Genomic DNA, 22,863 nt, shown 5'->3' with positions numbered 1-22,863 from the left:
AAAAGTGAGCACTGACCCAATCACAGATTCTGACAGAGGGGTCTGCTCGGGACCTGTCACTGCTATTCACCAACAGGTCGGTCACTCCCGCTTCCAAGCATCTCTGAGTCTAGATCCCCTCCAACGGGCCTCCCCTCCCCGGCTCCTGCAGCCTGTGGTTTTAAAACTGTCACCGCCTCAAAGTTCAACCCGCCACTTTTTATACTTCTCCCTTAAAGACAATTGTCGGTTTTAAAATGCTTATGTTTTGGGATCCCTGGGTGGCTCGGCGGTGAAGCGTCTGCCTTCAGCTCAGGCCGTGATCCTGGAGACCCGGGATCGAGTCTCGCGTCGGGCTCCCTGCATGGAGCCTGCGTCTCCCTCTGCCTCTCTCTGCCTCTCTCTCTGTGTCTCTCATGAATAAATAAATAAAATCTTTAAAAAAATGTTTGTGTAAAATGTTTACGTTTTAATGGTGAAAAGTAGAGGTTCTGTTTACAATTGCTTTTTCAAACAAGGATTATGTTTTTTTACATTAACACACATGGGATTATCTTCTTTGTCAACAATCAAATATAATTTGCACATTCTCTAACCACTTTGAGGACAATTTCCCCGTAATATCACCATTTTCCCCCCTAAAGGCATCAATGTGATGAAATCGTGGAACTGATTAAGTAATGACAAGCTCTTAAAGAGTCAGTCAATGATTTCTGCTTTCTGGGGTTTGTCAAGACCTCAAATTCCAGCCAAAACCTGTATCGATATAAATGGAAAAGCTTAAAAAGAATATACATTTAACACCCAAGGACTAAAGTCATTTAAAATACATAGTCCTTAGATTCTTTTATCTGCTCAAAGGCCCCTCAAAGGCAGCTGGAAACTCTGGCCAGGCTTATGTATATCTGGAAATCTCAATATTAATTTCATAGCCCAAATGTAAAATCTCTTCTCATTATCTGAAATCAGGAATTCATCTCACAGACTGCCTAAGAAAGTTTAAAGAAAAAACAGAATCGGTCCTGACTTTCCCTTACACTTGAGATAATACTGTTATGGCTCAATCTCTGATAAACAGGAAGTCGACCACATGTAATAGGATCTTGTTCACCACATTCCTGATCTCTTTCCTCCTGTCCTACTTACCACTGCCAGAAAGGCATCCAGACTAATGGTAAAATATAAACAGAACTTTCATGCATTCTTAACATAAGAATGTTAAGAATCACAGGAAAACAGATCTACGGGGCCTAATAAATATTATTATAATTAAAAATACCTCTCTGTGAGCAAAGACACACCATCCCTATTTAATATTTAATTTAATGGGTGCCTCCCTCAGTGTCCATAAACAAAGGCACAGAGAATAAATTTTAAGGAAAAAAATATTCCCACAAACCTGACACATAGCCAGCCTTCTCATAGTAAAGGTAACAGCTCCCACCCACAGCTACTGCCCCCAGAAAGCACTTTTTTGACCTGGTTTTCTTGATGGCTCTACGGTGTCAGTTATTTTATACATTAACTGAAGGAGCTGTTGGTTAATTTTTTAATGTGCCCCTATGAGGTATGGGCCCTCCTAGTACACGAAATTTAACAATGTTTTAAGATAAGAATCTTTAGTACAGTCTTTTTTTCTAGATGAAGATAAAATATATTTTCGAGGCAGAGTACATACTTGAGAGAGAAAATGCAAGACACATTCAAATTCATTTACATATAGAAATGTTTTAGTTGGGACGCCTGGTGGCTCAGCGGTTTAGCGCCGCCTTCGGCCCAGGGCCTGATCCTGGAGACCCGGGATCGAGTCCCGCGTTGGGCTCCCGGCATGGAGCCTGCTTCTCCCTCTGCCTGTGTCTCTGCCTCTCTCTCTCTCTGTGTGTGTCTCTCATGAATAAATAAATAAATAAAATCTTAAAAAAAAAAAAAAAAGAGAGAGAGCTGTCTCTTAAAAAAAAAAAAAAAAAAAGAAGAGAAATGTTTTAGTTAAAGCCTCACCAGTGAAGGCATTTTTAATGTCTCGGATTAATATTTGCTGGGAAGTAAGGGCGACTGGGTGGCTCGGTGGGTCGGGCATCTGCCTTCGGCTCGGGTCATGATCCTGGGGTCTGGGGTCCGGCCCCTCGTTGGGCTCCCTGGTCAGCGGGGGGCCTGCTTCTCCCTCTGCCTCTGCCCCCCCTTGCGTGTGTGGGCTCACTCTCTCAAATAAACAAACACAATATTTAAAAACAAGTATTTGCTGGGAAGTGATTCATTTGTTAAAACATGTGATCGCTTCTGACCACCCAGTATGATGTGGTGTTGGGGGGGGGTCCCCACATACCCAACAATTCTGGACACCAGCAGAGTCCTACAACACAGTTCAGTTCTGACACCGTCTACCTGGAGATGTTAAGGGCTCAGTCCCATAGACTGTACTACTCCACTCCAGATGCCAATCTCAAGCCCGGGGCGTTACCTGCATTTCTCACCAATTGGCTTTAAAATGAGAGGTTCCCAAAAGCCCCCACTTGGGTTTAATTTGCTAGGACAGTTCAAAGAATTCAGAAAAACCCATTAACTCACTAGATTACTGATTTATTACAAAGGATATGAACCAACAGCCGGGTCAGAGATCCCTGGGACAAGATCCCTAATGAAATTCCTTCTTTCTGGGGTGTCTGGGTGATCAGTTGGTTAAGTGTCTGCCTTCGGCTCAGGGTCCTGGGCTGGAGCCCCGCATCGGGCTCCCTGCTCAGCGGGGAGTCTGCTTCCCCCTCTCCCTCTCCACCTCCCCCCACTTGCCCTTGTGCCTGTGTGCTCTCTCTCTCGCTCTTTCTCTCTCTCTTTCAAATAAATAAATAAGGAAAATCTAAAACAAAGAAATTCCTTCGTTCCTCACAGAGTTTGGGACCGGCAGGGTAGCATAAGAAAGCATTCTGGTTTCCCAAACAGGTAGCTCTCTGCACTCCCTTCCTTTGGGATTTTTATGGAGGTTTCGTTAATATTCACAACTGATTAAATCCTTGGCTACTGGTGACTGAGTCGACCTCCAGCCCCTCTCCCCTCCCTGAAAACCAGGAGTGGAACTGAAAGTGCCACCCCTCTATTCACAGTTGGTTCCCCTGGCAACCAGCCCCCACCCCTTAGGTGCTTTCCAAAAGTCACCTCATTAACACAAGCCCAGTTGCGGCGGAAAGGGGCTTGTTATGAACAAGAACACCCATTTCACTTTTATGGCTTCTGACGCTTTTTCAGGAACTGAGGACAAGAGACCAAATATTATAACAAAAGATGCTCCCATTATTCTCATCGCTCCGGAAATTCTAAGGGTTTTGGGAACCATGAGCCAGGAACTGTGGGTAAAACCCAAAATATATGAGAAATACGTGTTGGTGATCTGGATGACCAAATATATATTTCCTATAAATCACATTATCACAACACTGCCTATTCCCCTTATTACAGCGCATGTGTATACACACATATGTAGTTTGGGAAGTTTAAGTGTCTATTTCCCAACCACTGTCTCTCCCAACTCCTTAAAAGGACATTTGTTTCTCAGTCCTTCATCCTCAGTACTTCGTGTCTAACATACGGTTGAGACACAATAAGGTTTGAAAGAGTGAATGAGTGTGTTACACAACCAACAAAGGCGACAATAGATACGAGAATGTGGACATGTGAAATGCAAAGTACCTCTGACTGCTCCCAGCTGTGCTCTAACCCGGACTGAGCCACCTGGGTGCCCCCGGGGTCTCAGCTCCGTAAGGCTCGCTCCAGATATCTATTTGCTCAGCTCCACACACACACGTGCGTGCACACACACCTGCTCACACGTGTACCAAGGCAATCTTCCCTCACCATGTTCCACAGCCTATTTTTATTTCCACAGCCTCCTGCGCATCACACTGGCATGATCATTTATTTGCCCGTCATTGCACTTGAGTATAAACCCCTAAAGGGCAGTCGTACCTTCCCGTCTCCGTATGTCCGGCCATCAGCACAGGGCCTGGCAGTGGTAGGCACTGCAAACGGTTTGGAACAATGGGGTGCACTAAATGAATGGACGGGGCGGGGCGGGGGGGGGGGCTCTTCATTCTGGAAATTATCTCAGCATATCTGTTTGTTCCCAATAAGATGTCGATCAAGCACATATACTAGCAAAAGTCCTAAGCAAAATTAATTTCCTGATTATATATGGGGATTATTGCTGATACAGGAACATCAGAATTAGAAAAAGTGCCTTGATCCAAGGACAGGCCCCAGGCAGAGAGGCCTCCAACACTCGTCTTTCTCTTTCCATCTCACCCCTAATCCTGTGTCAGTAAAAAAAAAAAAATGTCTCAACCTAACTTTTGCGTCTGAGAAACAGTATAGGGAACGTTAGGTTGAGACCAACGTTTTTTTCTCCCGCTCATGAGATGTCTGTATGTCCCATGCCCTCAGAACCCTGAGCCACAACCGAGTAAGATACAAAAAACAAAAACAAAACAAAACCCAACCCCCGCTTTATGGGAAAATGGGTGCTCATGGGTTGGCATTCCCATTTTGACAGGGACCCTAACCAAGATGATGCCTTTTCCCAAAGTCTAGTGGGAAAAGACATTTTGAAACCACGGGACCTTTCAGAATTCTTCAAATCGCTCTGCTGGGCTGAGCTCCGTCTTAACAGGACGAAGGTGATGAAGCTCGGTGGTTAGGGTACGGCTCGGAAGCCAGGCGGCCTGGGTTTGAACCCCAGCCCGTCCACTCTCTTAAGCCTCTGACCTTGAGCAACCTCGCGGGGGCCCAAGGTTTCTATCCACAGGAAGAAATAGTAAGACCTACCTCACTGAACTGCTGAGAACGTGAACCTGCAGAGGAAAAATGTCCAAGGCAGGAACGGAATGAGGAGAGAGAACACTTACTGATTTGGTTGTTCAGCTTGAACGCGATGTCCAGCTGCAGAATAAACAGCATGAACTGGAACCAAGGACTCATCTCCATGGAGGGCAGGGGAATGTGGACAGAAAATACAATGTCGTTGGCTTCGATTTCTCTTGGAATCGCTTCCTCGATGTCCCGGATCTTGTCGCACTGGTTGGGTCCCCAAGGCATTAACCATTTTGCCTTGTGATGGTTTTTACGGACGTCCACACATTTCACGGACATGTAGGACACTGCCGTCGTGGGTCCTGGAGCTGAAAAGAAAATGTTTTTGTTTTAGAAAAATCTTCCACTGAAATGTTTGTTTTTTTTGGCTGACATTTGCCTCCAATTTTCACCCTGCCTTCTATAATTGGGATCGTAGTCCCCAGGGAGCCCCCAAACCCAGGGATCTCCACAGGTGTCATCAAGTTTCTCCAAGAGTCTTCGCACTAGGTTTTCAATCACTGTCATTTTGATTGAAAGAATATATTCGTAACCACTCTGGTTCAGTTACTTCCTTTTTTTTTTTTTTTTTAAAGATTTTATTTACTTATTCATGAGAGACAGAGAGAGAGAGGCAGAGACGCAGGCAGAGGGAGAAGCAGGCTCCGTGCAGGGAGCCCGACATGGGACTCGATCCCAGGACCCCGGGGTCACGCCCTGAGCCACACGCAGACGCTCAACCACCAAAACACCCGCGCATCCCTGGTTCAGTTACTTTCTTCCTCCAAACAAATGTGACAAAAATCGACTGACCGTGCTGCAGCTCCCAGCCACCTCGGGGCAGGAGGCCCTGGGACTTCAGCGAGCACAGGGCCTGAAGCCCGCGTGAACAGCTCGCCGCCGCTTAGTCTCGGGCAAGCGGGTCTAATCTGGTGGCTCTAGGACCCTCATCTGAGAAACGAGAGGGTCCGTTCCTAAGACCGGCCAAGACAGCTGGTTTTCAGGACGCTCCTGAGCTCTACGCTGCATCCGATGGACAGAAAGAGCCTCGCCAACCCCGGGCCCCCGTGTGGCACGCAGCTGTCGGGAGGACTGAAGCACAGGCCGTACTCCGGGAGTATCTAACCCACGCACTCGATCTGTGCGTTGCAAAAGAGGTCGGCACATCTAACTACGGAACATTCAAGAACACACAGTTTTGTGATTATCAAATGGTTACACGACTATGAAAGAAAATCTGCGAAATATAGAAATTTTAAAGTTCAGGACAACATTTACCCAAAATCCCACTAGAGGGAAGTAACCGCTGTTGGAAAAATATCAAAATACTATCTTTTCTAGGAGGGTGTAATTAGATAAAATTTATAAATGAGTTACAGTCTGTAACTTCGTAATACATACTAATATTAATATACATTTCTAGAAAACAGGAGCACACCTGATATAGTTTTTTTTTTAAATGCATGTTTTTACTTATTTTTCTTTTTAAGATTTTATTTATTTATTCATGAGACACACAGAGAGAGACACAGACACAGGCAGAGGGAGAAGCAGGCTCCATGCGGGGAGTCCGACGTGGGACTCGATCCCGGGACTCCAGGATCACACCATGGGCTGAAGGCAGGTGCCAAACCACTGAGCCCCCCAGGGATCCCCAAAGTTCCAGATTTTATACAGAATCTCTCTCTACCTGGGGCACCTGGGTGGCTCAGCCAGGTAAGCATCTGACTTTGGCTCAGGTCCTGATCCCAGGGTCTTGGGGTCGGCCCCACAGGGACTCCCTCTGCCCCTGCCCCACTCTCACATGCCTGCTCTCTCGCTCTCTCTCAAATAAATGAAATCTTAAAAAAAAAAAAAAAAAAAAAGGAATATTTCTTTAGCTTTAGGTTTTTCCCGTGCTTTTGTGCTTAGACCTTCTTTATCTCCAAATCCAATAAATAGCCAGCCACCGTTATTAATTTCTATTTTTTTACAACTTAATTTTTAAAAATATTTACATAGTTGGTCCATCTGAAATTTGTTTTGATATAAAAGACGAATTGAGTTCCCAAGTTTTATTTTTGCTAAACATTTACATTATTCTTTACTGAACAGACTCTCCTTTCTTGTTGATTTATGACCTCATGACCTCACCTTTAGCTCATGTATACCTATAGATGTTTTTGGACAGTCTGCTCGATTTCATGTATTGAACTGTCACTTCATGGTTCAATACAACATTGTGCTGAATCCTATAAATTAGCTTCTATCAATATCTGATAGAGTGAATCCTCCCCCCCAATCCATTTCAAATTTACCCTTTTTATCCTTTTGCTGGGATTTGACTGAAATTACATTAAACCTACAAGGATGAGTATGGACATCCTTTCCCAACATTTAGTTTTCCTGTCAAAGAACAGCGATTCCTTCCCCATGAGCTGGAGTCCATTTTGATATCTCTGAAAATTTTCACAATTTTCTTCCTGTAGGTCCTGCGAGTACAATATACTTTTAAAACAGATTTATAGGGATCCCTGGGTGGCACAGCGGTTTAGCGCCTGCCTTTGGCCCAGGGCGTGATCCTGGAGACCCGGGATCGAATCCCACGTCGGGCTCCGGTGCATGGAGCCTGCTTCTCCCTCTGCCTGTGTCTCTGCCTCTCTCTCTCTCTCTCTCCCTCCCTCTCTGTCGATCATAAATAAATAAAATAAAAAAAATAAAATAAAAATAAAATAAAATAAAACAGATTTATAGGGCAGCCCCGGTGGCGCAGCGGTTTAGTGCTGCCTCCGCCCCAGGACGTGATCCTGGAGTCCCGGGATCGAGTCCCACATCAGGCTCCCTGCATGGAGCCTGCTCCTCCCTCTGCCTCTCTCTCTGTGTGTCTCTCATTAATAAATAAATTTTTAAAAATCTTAAAAAAAATAAAAAATAAAATAGATTTATAAAATGTATCTCTGAAAATGAAGAGGGAAAGGACAACATTATAGATTATGGTAGCTTAAGCACGTTTACTTCTGTGCATCTGATCCCTGGCACACTGTGCTTTCACACCTTTTATGAACAGAAATCATTTCCTATGTAATAGACATCAGGTAACAACCAGAGAAATAATAAAGCAGGAGGAAGGTCACTTAGGAGACAGCGGTCTGGGTGCCTGGAGGGCTCAGTCAGGGGACTGCACAGCTCCTGATCTTGGGGTTGTGAGTTCGAGCCCCCTTGGTGGGTACTGAGTTCACTTAAAAAAAAGAAAATCTTAAAAAAAAAAAAAGGCAAAAGTGTGCATTATTAATATTTGCCCTGCTTCTAATGCTCAAATACATATTTTTCTCTATCCCTAAATATCTGTCCTAGCAGTAAATCTTTGGCAAAATGTTATGTTTGCAGAAAGGTGTGGCAAAGTCTACTAAAATGTATCTGGAAACACAGCACCACTAAGCTCTACTGAAAGTCCTTCGGGCACCACAGAACCACAAGTAATCCAGGCAAGGGAAGTTTTTCTTTAAAACTCAAAACTGTATCACAAAGACATTTTACACCTAATCCACCTAAAATCAGACATCTGGCTTATTAGAAGTATGAATCCATCAAACTTTGGTTATCCCGACCTAGCCAGACCGCCCCCTGACGTTGTTAAAATCAAATGGTCCATTTAACTGAACCCTTTTTAATGTAGCTAGTGAAATAAACAGGGAGACAAAACTCATGAATTTTATTTTTGGCTAACATACTCAGACTGACTATTTGCTGCAGAAAATAGTTACTACATTTTAAAACTTCGATTCTTCTAAAACGAACCTTTTTTTCATTTCTTTCCTTCCCCTCCCCACTTTTGAAAAACAAGTCTCTCCCTCCTTAGACCAAAATGAAAAATAACTGAGTTCCTCAGCTAAGCTCCAAAACCACATTCCAAACTTAATAACAGAGAAGCTGAACACTTTACGGGCACAAAGGCTGCATTTTTAATGGACACAGTGAACGCCTGCCTTTGTAGCAGCCTGAATTATTTTCATTCTTTCGTTAGTCTAGTGTATCTTGCATAAAGAAAAAAAAATCCCAGGAATACTAATATTTTCATAAATCTCATGGCAGCGAACTTGGAGAAACCTCGAGTGCATCTCAAGCCGTATTATGGGAGTCACAAACATTTTTCTTCACTTGACTAAATTAGTCCTCTAGTCTCTAGTCTCAAAAACCTTTAGCATAGGTTCAAAACCTAAAGATAATTCAACATTTTCGATTTTCCAGCAGTGCTTGTAATTTTTGAGAAAGTAATATTCTGATATTCAAACATGGACAGCTGATGCTCTCCCAATAACATATTTATAACTTTTTTTTTAAGTTTTTATGTATTTATTCATGAGAGACACGCAGACAGGGGCAGAGACCCAGGCAGAGGGAGAAACAGGCTCCATGCAGGGAGCCTGATGTGGGACTCGATCCCGGGACCCCAGGGTCATGCCCGGGCCGAAGGCAGACGCTCCACCACGGAGCCCCCCAGGCGCCCCTATATTTACAACTTAAGACAACTTCCTATACCAGCTACAAGTGAATTCCTGGATGTTTCTTTATGTAGAAAAAGTCCATCAAAGTCAACTGAAAACAAAGCTTCTAGCTAGAGGCCGTGTTTTTACTAGCTATACCCAAAATTGTGACTACACGGATCACAGAACAGTGTCTAAAAAAAAAAAAAAAAAAGCTTGATTTCTATCTTTAAATCAACAATAACAAAAAAACAAAAGTATGAGGGGTTTTACTGTAAGAGGAAAGAATAAAATGGAAAATGTTGACATTACCCATGACCTTTGAAGACACCACAAGCAACTAACGAGCAGGTATAGGTCACGAAGGCCCTACTTAGTCACTAGCGTGGCTCCGGGAATTAGTAGAGTTTGTGTATTTAGGAAGGGCCTGGATGGCTTCAGGTCAACAAACTGAGTCATGTTTGCTCAGGTGAAAGCTCAAAGTAACCACTCCTCAGTGCTCCTGGACGGGACGGTAACGCGACACCACCCGCTGTCCCCTCTGCCCACCCAAAGCCTTTAACTGGGGGTTAAGATGGGCCAGAGGTTCCCCCAGCATCAGGACGGAGTCGTCAGGGCAATGTGGCCGGAGAGGAGCGTGCGCAGGACGGGGCCGGCTAGCTCGCGGTGGCTAGCGGTGGCTCGCGGTGGCTCCCGGTGGCTCGCGGTGGCTCCCGCCAAGCTCAGGGGTCGTAAGGCCGCGAGCCCTTCCCTGGAGCGCAGTTCTCTCCCCGGGTGCCACGTGGGCCGCTGCCTTCCTCGCGCACCTGCACGCCCGTGTCCTCGGCCCGCGCCCGTCCCCCGCGGCACGGCGATCGGGAGACGCGATTCCCGACGACACTGGATGCTAAAGGAGACGAAACCAGCGGGGCCTCCAGCTCAGGGCCCTGAGACGCTGCAGACACCCCCGGGGCCCCCGCGGCACAGAGGCTCCTCCGCATCTCATCCTGACGCCACCTGAGAAAGGGCACCAGGAAGACGCCCGGGAACTAAGAGAGACGAATTCACTAGAATGAGGCAGAAATTCCAGTCGTGACAACAGAACCTCGAGTGGAAACGTAAGGACCGATGACTAACCCTGCCCTCCGTGTGGGGCGCTCCCGGCCCCGGGCCGCTTCCCGCTGGAGCATCTCCAGAGGCCGCCCGCTCGCAAATTGGCAGCCAGGCGACCGCGGCCCCGGCCGGGCTGAGTCAACGGCAGATCCTCGGCCCCCACCCCCTCCGGAACCGGTCATTAAAGAGCCGGACGGACAGACGAGACTTGGTCGCCTCCTAGAAAAGTTAAAATAAAATTAAGACAACACGCTGACATGACACCCGGTCTCCGCGCAGGTCAGCCCAGGCCAGCCCCGCCTTCGCCGGCCCAGGAGTACCGCTGCCGCGGGCGCCGCCACCTGCAGGGACGATGGGCGCCCTCCGGACGGCGCCTGCTCGGGCGGAGGCAGCTGGGACGGGGCGGCCGGCCGGGGGCACACCGGGGAAGAGCGTGTGCCAGGCCACGCACTCCTGGGCGCAGGGCGCTCTGCAAACACCTGCACCTGAGTATCAGAATTTATGAAGAGACCATTCGGCAGCGGAAAATGCAGCGGCGCCCAAACTTTGCTCTCTACGTGGCGGTGGCGGCGGCGGCAGCGGGGGCGGCCCAGCAGGCGCCTCGGCTTCCCCCTCCCCGCGGCCTCTGCTCCGGCTGCAAGACGACGAACGAGATCTGCAAATGACCACGAACCTGTACTTAGGGGAGCTTTCCTTCCGAGACACCCGCCTCTGTCCTGCAGGCAGCCCCAGGCCAGACGTGAGGGCTCCTGGGAGGAGGAGCAAGGGGGCCGTGGGGAGGGACCGGGAGGGGACGGGGGGCAGGGATGGGGGCCGGCGAAGCTCTGCCTCCCACTCTGGCCACCGGGCCTCCAAGGAGCCTCCGGAGTCTGGGTCACCTAAACCAGAGAAAGCGCGTCTTCCTGCGACAAAGACGTGATCCATGTCGGCCTTGCGAGGGGAAGGGACGTGCAGAACGGACGGTCGGGGGTAGAGGCGCGTTCACAAACATTAACGATCAGAAACCCTCACTTGAAAAAGTAATGATTTTAAGTAAAAATGATCAGTTCGGAAACTTGAGACACTTGCACTTTCGCCGCAGCAATCAGCTAACAGAGATGAAAACAAAATACCCCCCCCCCCCCCGGCTTAACAACACAGGGCGATGCTACCACAGAACCTCTCCCAGCGATCAGCAAGGCCGTCGCTCTCACCGCGGAGCTCCCGGCTCACTTAAGGTTCTGCTGCCGCGGTCCCTGCACCTGCAGACACACTGATGCTTCGTTTATTTATCTATCTCCTCTAATGTCATTTGTTTACTTTCTAGCTCATTCCTAAAAGACCTGGGGTTACTAGAAAGTAGACTTTAGACTTTATTAAAAAAAAAAAAAAAGAATTGAGGCTGATTTGAAAGGACAGGACTCCCGCGGGGGGCGGGGGTGGGGGTGGGGCGCGGAGAACGGCTTGGCCCAGGTCCACAGCTACAGAGGCAGAGGCGGAGGACAAAAGCTGGAAGCCGGAGCCCCCACCACGCTCACACGGGCTACAAAGCTGAAGGTCGCTAAAAGCTACGTTTCATTCTGTATCGTGGACACAACTTCCACGGCCTCACAATGAGCGGGATTTCTGATCCGTCAGAGATTATACACTCACGTGGGTCCCAGGCCTTTCCTCCCCAACATCTATGTTTGTCCTAATGAGAACCTGTACGAAACGTACCGGGCTCCCGGGCCCTTGCACGACTGCAGGGTTTGTTTGGGACTTTCTGATGTGCCTCAGGGCGGGGAAAGGAACACAGGTGGCAGAAACCACGTGGACCACATGAATTTCTGTTATTTATACAACTACGCTTTTTACTCAAAGGCCCCCAAAAGCACTTATTTCACATAAAGGAAACTTCGGCAGGGTTTAGAAATTGGCTTTTAATGTATTAAACGGAGTTCCCTCAAAGACGCTGCCTCCCTTTCTCAAGCTCAAAAGCCTCCTGCTTTATGTCTGGTTAAAAGGCAACGCGTGGGATTCACGGAACGAATGAAGGAGCCGGGTTGTGTTCTCTGATTGCGTTGCGAGGCTTTAGACGACTGGCGATTCCTTGAGCCGAGTCTGCGTATTGTCCCCTCCAGGTCAGTCCTTTCTAAGAAGCTTCCTCGGTGTCTGCTCCAGCAGGTTGCACATTGTGGGATGTCCCGGTAGAATGACCGCTTCAGATTTTTCAGCTAAAGCGTAAATTCTTGGGTTAAACGGACTTAGTGCTTTGGAGTTAATTAACCGACTGGGTCTGCTAGTTCCTGTACGGACAGTGCGCTGAAGCCGTGCGGGGCAGGCGCTCACTGCACCTCTGCCACTGGCCTGGAAGAGGGAACCCCCCATCCGTCAACCATACCATTCGATCCCACTAGGTTACTAAGTGAGATGGTATCTTACGATTCGATCTCAAGTACCCAGGAACGGAAAGTGGGTTCGCAGGGCCAAGGCCTGGAGAAAGGATTTTCCGAATGGTCCCCGCTGCGCCCGAGCGCGTGTAACGGGGTCGGCCGAGTGAAAGGAACTCGTTCTCACCAGCGATCTTCAGTGAGTCGCTAATTATGCTAACATCTGTTCTAGGAGAGCTAAATTCTCCAACGCAGAACATTCCTCTACGCTCAACTTCTAGCACCAAAACACACACACACGGCAGAGTCGAACGCAAAGTAACTCGTGCCGTACACACAAGAGTCAAGCCCTTAAAAGTAGTTCCCCACATGACAAATTCAAGGATAAATGACACATTCTGACGGCAAAGTCTCAGAAACCGCAGCAAACACTGGTGTGATTCGTTCTGATAAAAAAAAAATACTGAAAAATATCATTAATTTTAAATAATAAACATTATTATCAATATTAATGTTTACATCTTAGGCTGACGAGAATTTTAAATGCGTGGCCTGCAACCCCAATTGTTCTGGAGGCAAAGGTGACAGCTTTGAAGAATAGAAGAATTACTCTATATTTGTCAGGATCTACGCGGCAAGCAAGCAGCACCACTTGGCTTCCATTACTTGGCCTGGCTCGGATCCCGTGGAAATGAGGAGCGTTGGAACCAAGAGGGAAAAAAAAATTAAGAGTGCTGTGGGACACAGAGCCAAACTCTTACATCGTCTCTGAGATGCTGTGGTAAACATGAAATTACTTTAGGCTCAAGACTGGTGTTAGTTTTTTGGGTTTTTTTTTTTTTTTTTGATCTTCTTGAAAAAAATAATAAAATGCACATAAAGGGCCCTGCACAAAAGGGCACATAAAATCTGCCGGCCATTAGATATGCTATTTGGGGAGGGGGAACTTCAAATCCTGAATGCAGATTAAAAAACCGACCCTCAGGGCGCCTGGGTTGCTCAGTTGGTGGAGCGCCTGCCTTTGGCTCAGGTCGTGATCCCAGGGTCCTGAGATCGAGTCCCGCATTGGGCTCCCTGCTGAGTGGAGAGTCTGCTCCTCCCTCTCCCTCCGTGCGTGCACACACTCTCTCTCTCTAATAGATAAGTAAAATCTTAAAAAAAAAATGACCTTCACCTTTAACATCTAGCAGCAAACAGAGACTAAATCAGGAAGCTCAAGGTAAGTACATTAAATTACTAATTCTAACCTCTGTGTCTGAAAAATGCCTGCAATTCCTGTTTCTCCATCGCTCCAGAAATACTCAAAACAGTAAAAATCAAACGCACATGAAGTAAACACCAAAGACCTCCACAGAAAAACCAAACGGCTCATCTGCCGACGCTCCTGCTCGCAAGCCAGTCATCTGGGCCGAAGTTCTGAGTCTGGGCCAGGCTTCAAAACCAGCCACCTTGCAGCCAGAAGGCGGGAGCGCAGCCAAGACCACCGACGGCCACGGGTGCCGCACCTCCCCGTCTGCTCCGCGGCCACGATGTCAGGCCGCCAGCGTGGGAAAGGCCTCGGAGCCGGCGGCCGAGCTGGGGGTGCGGAGCGACGGGGGGCGGCCGGCCTTCCCTGGCGAGCAAGCCCGCCGGCACCTCAGCCTTAGGAGCGCGGGTTCCGACGGCCCCGACGGCCCGGCCGGGAGGCAGGCTCTGCTCGGAGGCCGCCGCGGCCCGTCCGGCCCCGCTTGCTGCCTGCACCCCTGCACCCGCTCACTTAGGAGCCACGAGAGTCCACTGGCGGCGGCACTGCCAGGGTTGGCACAAGCACAGATGCCGCCCGTGGACCGCACGTACCTCCTGGAGAGCGCTCTCCGGGGCCACGGTCACGGGCGGCCACCCCGACCTCCCATCCCCGCCGCCTCCCTGTGCCCTGCGCCGCCCCGGCCCGGGATCGGGCCCTGCTGCCGCTTGGCCCACAGGACGCACGGACCCCCGGCCAGCCACCGGGGCCTCGCTCGGGGACACGGTTCTGCGCGGGGACGCCGGGGTCACGCGCTGCCAAACAGCAGGGACCTCCCTGGAGGCCGGGGGCTGCTGTCCCGGACCCACCGGGCCCAGACCCGAGGACACGGGGCGGCCGCCGCCAGCTCCAGGAGCCTAACCTAGGCCTCGCTGCTCGTGGGGCGCACTCGGGGGAGGTGACGGCCACCGCGGAAACCTTAGCCAGCCGAGCCGCGGGCCCCTGACCAAGCAAGGTTTCCTTGGGGCCACCGCAACCAGGACGCCCACCACACTTGGGAGGTGCCAGGGGACGGAGGCCAAAAGACCCACTACAAAGCGCCATCAACTTACCCATTTATTTTCCCCACATTCTGACCCATCTCAGAACAACAGACAAAGCAATCAAAGGACCGACACACGGGCCGGAAGGGCCACAGCTTCAGCGCCCGATCATTCAAGCTGAAGCCAAGGTCAAGCAAGACTCATTTAGGGCTTGATCTGGAATTTCAGAAATGCCAGGAATCACCATGTGTCCTTCCCTGAATATTCAAAGAAAAGGTGAGACCTCAGGACTTCTGAATTCCCTAGAACTGGAGGCAAAAAGGCAAGTTTTAAGGGTGAACTGCAATTTTAACAGCCACACTCTCAGGAACTGTTTTTACAAAAACACTGAAATGACAAAATAAAGCAAAATCACTATGTATTGGTAAATATTCTAATATTTTCATCAGTTCTAGGTTCTAGCTCCAAGGCCACCTCCCTCCACTTGTTCGGTGCTTCCACCGTGCCAGCGCGTGAGGCCTTCACCAATTTCCCCTCAGCAACGAATGATCCTTACTTCCTCTGATGCCAAGAGCACCTGGCCCGGGTCTGCCTTGCAGATTCCACTTTATTTGCAGATACAGCTTCTGAACGCTACAAGACTATGGGCTCCGGAGAGCAGGGACCACATCTTATCCTTCCTTCTGGCACCAAGCATAAAGATTTGAACACGCCCGTCCTCCAAACCTGAACACAAGTCCCTCGTCCTAATGAGCACATTAGCATTACATTATGCTGATTTACAGGTGTCAGGGCTGGCTCAGTCAGGAAAAGGGCGGGACTCTTGATCTCGGGGGTTGTGAGGTCGAGCCCCACACTGGGTTGTAGAGATTACTTAAAAATAAAATTTAAAAAAAATAATAAATGGGCAGCCCCGGTGGCTCAGCGGTTTAGTGCCACCTGTAGGCCGGGGTGTGATCCGGGAGACGCGGGCGGGTCCCACGTCAGGCTCCCTGCAGGGAGCCTGCTTCTCCCTCTGCCTGTGCCTGTGCCTCTCTCTCTCTTTCTCTCTCTCTCTCTGAATAAATAAATCTTAAAAAATAAAAATCTTTAAAAATAAAAATAAATAAATAAATAAATAAATAAATAAGCTGATTTACCTAAGAAGCTTTTATCAAACACCTAAAAGGCATTTTTGAAAGATGCCATAGTGGGGTGGCTCAGTCGGTTAAGCATCCGCCTTCGGCTCAGGTCGTGATCTCGGGGTCCTGGGGTGGAGCCCTGTGTCAGGCTCTCTGCCCATCAGGAAGTCTGCTGCTCATGCTCTCTCTCTGTCTCAAATAAATAAAGGAAATTTTAAAAATAAATCTAAAAATATAAAAATGCCATAGTGGATTAGATCCATAGCCTGCCTACATGGAAGTACGACCGAGACAGGCATTCAGAGAGAGATGGGGAGACGCCGTGGCTGTCTTCCATGACGCCAACCGCTCAGTGCTACACCTGTTCCCCAGCTGAGGTTCACGGCCACTTAGGATGGTTCCTCCAGAACTGTCCCGACCTACACATGTACTGAATACTAAATTTTGAACATCAAAATGGGGTGCCTGGCTGGCTCAGTCAGAAGAAGCCTGTGACCCCTGATCTTGGGGTCCTGATCCAAGATGGGTATAAACATTGCTAAAAGAAAAAAAAAAAAAAAAAAAAAACTTTCAACAACCACAAAACGACCTCTTCCTAAACTGAAATGCTATCATCCCAATCCACAGGAAATAAAGTAAATTTGCACATCAAAAGACTGTGTAGGAGACTGACAACAGGCAAGCAAAAACATGGGAATTTCTGAAAAAAATCCTCCCTAAAGGGATTGCAGCCAACATTAAAATTGTGGAAACATGTTTAGGTAACTACTGTTGAGCATATTTTCTGGAAATTGAGGTTCTCAAAAGGAAGACTTATAGTTATTCACCATATTGGAGCACTCCTCTAAGGAGATCAAAGCCCACATGCTGGAGAGAAAACAGGAGACAACGTGAGATAAAATATTCGCACCTTTGCCTTAAGTGCGTATAATTCACGGCTGCCTCCGTAAAGTTTTTACGGCAAAGTCTATATTGCTCAGAACACGCAGAGGGAGAATTCAGGCCATTTCATTAATATCCTCTAAACACGTCCTACCAGAGAGAAAAACAAACACCCCCCCCCCCAAAGACATCAATTCCTACTTTTGAGGTCAAATCTACAAACAGGCTCAGACAGAAATATGGGCCAAGGACCCCATTTTCCTCCAAGCTCTAAAGGTCTTCGTTCTTCTCGCTGGTTGAATGCTTCATGTCTGAAAGTTCCCGAAGAACCAGCGGGGAAAAGCAGCGGAGGACGAGGTGTGAAGAAACCGTGGTGGGCGGCCCGGGGGGCTCAGAGGTCTAGCCTGCAGCCCAGGGCGTGACCCTGGAGACCGGGGATCGAGTCCCACGTGGGGGCCCCCTGCGTGGAGCCTGCTTCTCCCTCTGCCTGGGTCTCTGCCTCTCTCTCTCTCTCTCTGTATTTCTCATAAATAAATAAAATCTTTAAAAAAAAAAAAAAAGAAAGAAACCATGGAGCACGGGACGGGGACCAGAAGCCTCGAGGGGACACACGGAACTTCTGGCTGGTGACAGGTAGATGCGACGTGCAGGGAGGGAAGCCCTACTCAGGAGGAAGAGTCTGCAGACCCTACTGACTCCTGGGGATGTGAGTGAGAAAGGGAGGGGTGTCCCCGAGGGTCCTCCGGGGAGCAGAGGGGGCAGCGTCACTGCTAGGGAGAGGAATGAGAGGAGAATCAGGCGCAACGCAGCTGGGATATGCGAAGGCCACAGAGCCTGTTAACGGAGAGCTGGACTTGGAGGGGGGCGGAGGGGAACGGGTTACACATCTAAGGTCAAACACCTGGCTGAGGGGGCCCCTGGGGGGCTCCGCGGTGGAGCGTCTGCCCTCGGCTCAGGGCGTGACCCGGGGTCCCGGGATTGAGTCCCGGATGGAGGTATGGAGCCTGCTTCTCTCTCTGCCTAATTTTCTGCCCCTCTCTCTCTCTCTCTCTCTCTCTCTGTGTCTCTCGTGAATAAATAAATATCTTTAAAAAAAAAAAAAAAGATCTGTTAGAAGAATTAGATTTATTCCAGATAGTCCCAATGCTGCAGGTTCCAAGGAAGGAAATCTGAGGCCCGTAAAATCTGAGGACCCAAAGTCAACCCGAGCTGGAGACCCTGCGCTGCCCACGCCGTGAGTGAGACGCACCTGCTGTACCCCTCGGGGAGGGCAGAGCGAGCAGAGGACATCTGAGCACTGGACGGGGAGGACAAGAGCCTCTAGGGCTTCCTTCATCACTGTGACCACCCCTCGTGCATGCAGAGCCCCACCTCCGTGCCACCAATCCGTCTGCTACTCCTGAACTCCTGCGCCCTGGGAAGATCTGGGCGGAACGGATTACCCCACAAGGTCAGTTCGCCGGGGTCTAGTGCCGGATACACGACGAGGCAGGCAATCAACCGACACGGGCCCCCAGGTCTCTCAGCTGTGAAAGGCAGTATTCTACCTGTTGGTCACTCCTAACTTAGAAGTCCCATGCCTCTTAGGGGAATGTATATGCTCTAGGTTACAGCAAAAGTCATTCTTTTAAGGTTAAAAAATAACCTTTTAAGTCAGGGTCAATTTATACACCCAGAGTAGAGGCCACCAAGCCTCGTCCGTGGAAGCCCCTTCCTTCTCCCCTCGTTTTCCTTCTATGTTCACGTTTATTAGAGGAAAAGGTCTGAACCCTCCTACTCTGCTCCGGTGCTCTTAGGGGTCCCGGGGGGCTCTGGGTGTTTTCTCTCTCTCAACAGCTGGTGAGACCAACTAACTCTTCTGGAAGCAAGGGCAAACCAGAGCAAATGTAAACCTTCATATGCTGATGTATTCGGCATGACGAAATGCATCCCCATAAAATAAACCACGGGAAGGTGGGTCTAATCCAATCATAATGAAATCATTTAAGGCATAAAAAAGCAAAACTCCATTCCAGCTTCCAGCCAATGGCCCGTACGCTCACCGCGTAATACAACACAAAGACATTCCAATACAATGAAATAATTTGGAGCCAGTCCAACCTCTATTTTTCAGGGTGATAGAAATAAGCTCGCCAGAGCTGAGTCTATTATTCAGAAGAAATGGAAGTCGTGGCACACGCTGCCCTAAGCCAAAAGATCACTGACAAAATCTGCTAATGAGACATCAATTCACGACATTCCAATTTTCATTTAAACTGCGGGATTCGGAATATATTTTGAAATTTACCCCCAGATTACCCTTTACAAAATAAATATTCCATAGGAGAAACACCATGATTACAGTGCGACAAGGGAACGAACTGCTTTTACAGGAAGGGCTCTTTGTGCTGCTGGAAAAAAACCAAAGTATTCTATGAAATCAGAATGAGAAAAAATTAAAAGCAAAAGCTGTAGATACAAAAAAAAAATTTAAAAATTAAAAAAAAAAAAAAAAAACCCAAACCTTGGGATTCATATCCCAGTTCTGTTACTTACTAGCAATTCAATCAGGGAACCCGCACAGCTTCATAGGCGGCCAGCTTCCCACTAGGAGCTCCCACCCCATAGGTTTCTAGCGAAGATAATTAATAGAAAGAGCCCATTACAGCACCGTGCACATAGTGAGGCCCTAAATGTTAGCGGTAACGGTGCTGCCAACACACGGAGGATAATGGGGTGGAAGCGGGCACCATGCTCCGTGTTCTCTATCCTAGGGACGTGTAAGCCAACGTGTAGGGAACTAGAAGGTCTGGATCTGGGGACCTTAGGTCTCCTCGTCTCTCAGCGAAGAGCCCCCCCAATCAGAGATGATCCTCAAAGAACTTTAACTTGAACGTTTAAGACGCCGTTCCCTGAGAAACATCCCAGGGACATCCTGAGCAACCTGTTGTTTGAGGGAACATGAGAATGAGCCTTCAGTTTTCTCCTCAGTGAAATGGGTCTATGACACCTTCTTTCCACAACTGTGTTCGCAAATTATAAAATCATGATAGTCCCAAGTATTTACGTGGGTGTTCCCTGCTCCTTCCCCTCCTCCCAACAGGTACAGGGGATGCTTTTTGCCTCTTCTGTTGCACGCCCTCACCTGCCCAGCCACCCCCCACCCCATGAGAGTTAAGCTGTTGCTAGATGCGGCCCCTCTGGGTTTTCATGAGACACGATCAAGACAAAGGGAGCAGCAGAGGAGACGGGCTAAGGTTGGGGGGACCGTTTTATCAGAGGAGGTCTCTGAGAGACTCTGGAAGAGGCTAGAAGTATCAAATGGAGGGGGGGAAAGGAGGATGTCTAGAAGTATTGCTACTATAGGTCTTCCTTACCAGGTTTTGGCAATGTAAGTAAAGAACTGAAGTTACGGAATTATTTGGAATTGATTTTTGGATGATTGTCCATTTCTGTGACACAATCAGTGCTTCAAGACTGGACCAATTAGGTCAGGCACACCTTTAGTAGGGGCGACATAAAAACATAAGACGGCAGGCACAAACCTCTCATATAAGCCTTTGGCAGGATTTATTTAATTACCCCATGACACTGGAAGTTGGAAAGGAGGGACATCTTAGAAAGGCACATTAGGACTATGGGACTAGACTACATGAGGTTAGAGCTGCAGCTACACCAGGTCATTATCTTATTTCAATATTTTGGTCAAAGTCTGGGCTCCTCACCATCAGAGAGCTGCACCTGCCGGGTTCTTCTTAGTCATCCTGGAAGCCTTGTCCCCCGCCCCCCGGCCCGTGCTTCTATCCCAGGTTTCTCGACCGAGGCGCCACTGACATCCGGGGCTAGAGAACTGTCTGGGGGCCGTCTGTGCATCGCAGGATGCTAGTTGCTACGCCCACCGGTTGCTAATAGCATCTTCCGTCCTCCTCCAGCAAGTCGTGAAGATAAAAAACGTCTCCAGATATGGCCGAATGTCCCCTTGTGGGAAACTGCTCCTGGTTAAGAACCCGTTTTATCCCAACCACCCAGGCTTAGAAGAGATACTTAACCCCACAAGCCATTCCGTGACCCTCCCTGTACAGAGCTGACAACTCGAGGGCTTCCAAAGTCTCAACAATCCACGACCATTGCAGTTGCCCACCTGCTGGACTTCCCGCATCAGGCTGTCATCTACACGCTATAAAGGATTATAACAACCACCGTCTGCTGGAAATTTCTTATGTGCCAAGCATTGGTCTAGGGGATTTAACTCGATTGATTTGCGTCTACACAGAAGTAGTAGTTATTGTCTCACTTAGAGATGAGGAAAATGAGGCTCTGACATGTTAATGACTCATCCATGGTCACAGCCAGCAAGTGGCTGAACTGGGGTTTGAACCTAAATCCATCGGAGCCTACAGTCTCTCTTTGACTCATGCCACACGATGTTTCCTAATGAGAAAACCACCGCAGAGAGAGATTCGGGAAATGCATTCAGGGTAAGTTACGGGAGTTAGAATGGGGAGGCCGGCGCATAGACCGCCGCAGAAGTCACGGATCTCCGCAATAGACTGACCACCGGCAACGTAAATGCCTTGTTCTAAGCACGTTATGAACATGTCGATTTTTTAATTACGGATTTTCTGCTGAAAACAGGAAAATGGTGGTTTCCTCTGAGTAGAAACAAGCAACAGCTAGTTGCCATAGTAGCCGAGATAAACTTAATCTTGACTGGGAATACAATCACCCGAGAGGGACAGCAAGTTCGGGAAGGAGTCAAAACCGGATGAGGAATGTTTTTTACCTGGAAAATAGAAAGTCATCGGACAGAAATGGTCATTGTTTTCAAGTATTTGAAAGGCCACCATCCCACAGAAGGGGAGCATGTGTTCTAGATTATTTCAAAAGGAAAATCCAGGATCTGTAAATGGAAATTACGACGTGGTAATGGAAGTTTTCCGTTTTCCACTAAGTGATGAGAAAGGACACTTAACCACCAGTGTTTCAACTGGACTGAAAAGTTAAACAAGCTGCCTAGAGAACAACGAACTCATCACTGGAATGAGAAGGTGATGGCAGGGAGGTGGTCCCTGTGGGGAGACCCCAGGCTGGGTGAGGCCGGACTGGATAAATGCTCATGCCCCCTACAAAAGAACCACCTGCTTCTCTGAAGAATTGGGAAATCGTCGATTCCTGTGGGAAACAGAAAAATGGCGGGGAGGGGCGGTGGGAATCTCCACTGGGCAGAAAGCACCAGCATAGCCGCTCCCGGAGAGGGGAGGCGTGAACCCCAGCCACGCCTGGGAAGCAAACACTTAGGGGAGACAAGATACAGGAGGCGAAGGCTCTGCGGGGGACGTTTTCCTCCTGCCCTAGACAGACGACCAAGACATAGGGCACTAGGGCTAAAAAAGAGAGAGCAGAGACCAGGCAGCTTCCAGCCCTAAAACAAGGTGTTGCCTCTTCCTTGGAATCTGCAACCACCTCTCACTGTTCTGGCCTCAAAAGTCCATTAAGAGAAAGTAGCAAACACACAGCGAGGGGCTCGCTAGGGTAACAGCCGATTAGCTCTCCTGTAAACGTGAAGATCGCCTTGGTATCACTACCCTTGGTTTACGCTCCACCAAGAGTTCCTTAGAGAGAACCCCTCACCAGCAGAGTCAGGGAATGGGGAGGACAGGGCTACCCTCAAACTCGCCTCTTCGAAAACCAACCCACGTCGTCAATTTGCGGGGCCTGTGTTGGAAGACTGAATTCTTACAAAGTCAGCCTCTGCTCAGGCACACATTCTCTTATAAAAGGGAGGTGCTGAAAGCCCAACGGGTTAAAGAGAAAAAAAAACCTATACTGATTCATCTTTCCATATTAAATATGAATAATACTTAAGAGAATCTTCCCTATCTCTTCATCTCCAGGGCA

At 48.6% G+C, this 22,863-nt stretch overlaps 1 protein-coding gene across 1 annotated transcript in view; it reads right to left on the bottom strand.

The window, feature by feature from the left end:
* Positions 1-22,863, bottom strand: part of WLS (Wnt ligand secretion mediator) — a 93,168-nt gene that overhangs the window by 47,019 nt on the left and 23,286 nt on the right. Inside the window, exon 2 of the mRNA XM_025418022.3 lies at positions 4,869-5,141. Within this exon, the coding sequence (XP_025273807.1) occupies positions 4,869-5,141 (273 nt within the window). The remainder of the gene's footprint in view (positions 1-4,868; positions 5,142-22,863) is intronic.

This window comes from Canis lupus, chromosome 6 (genome assembly GCF_003254725.2).
Source record: "Canis lupus dingo isolate Sandy chromosome 6, ASM325472v2, whole genome shotgun sequence".
Classification (NCBI taxonomy): Eukaryota; Metazoa; Chordata; class Mammalia; order Carnivora; family Canidae; genus Canis; species Canis lupus.
This window is presented reverse-complemented; position numbering and strand designations above follow the sequence as displayed.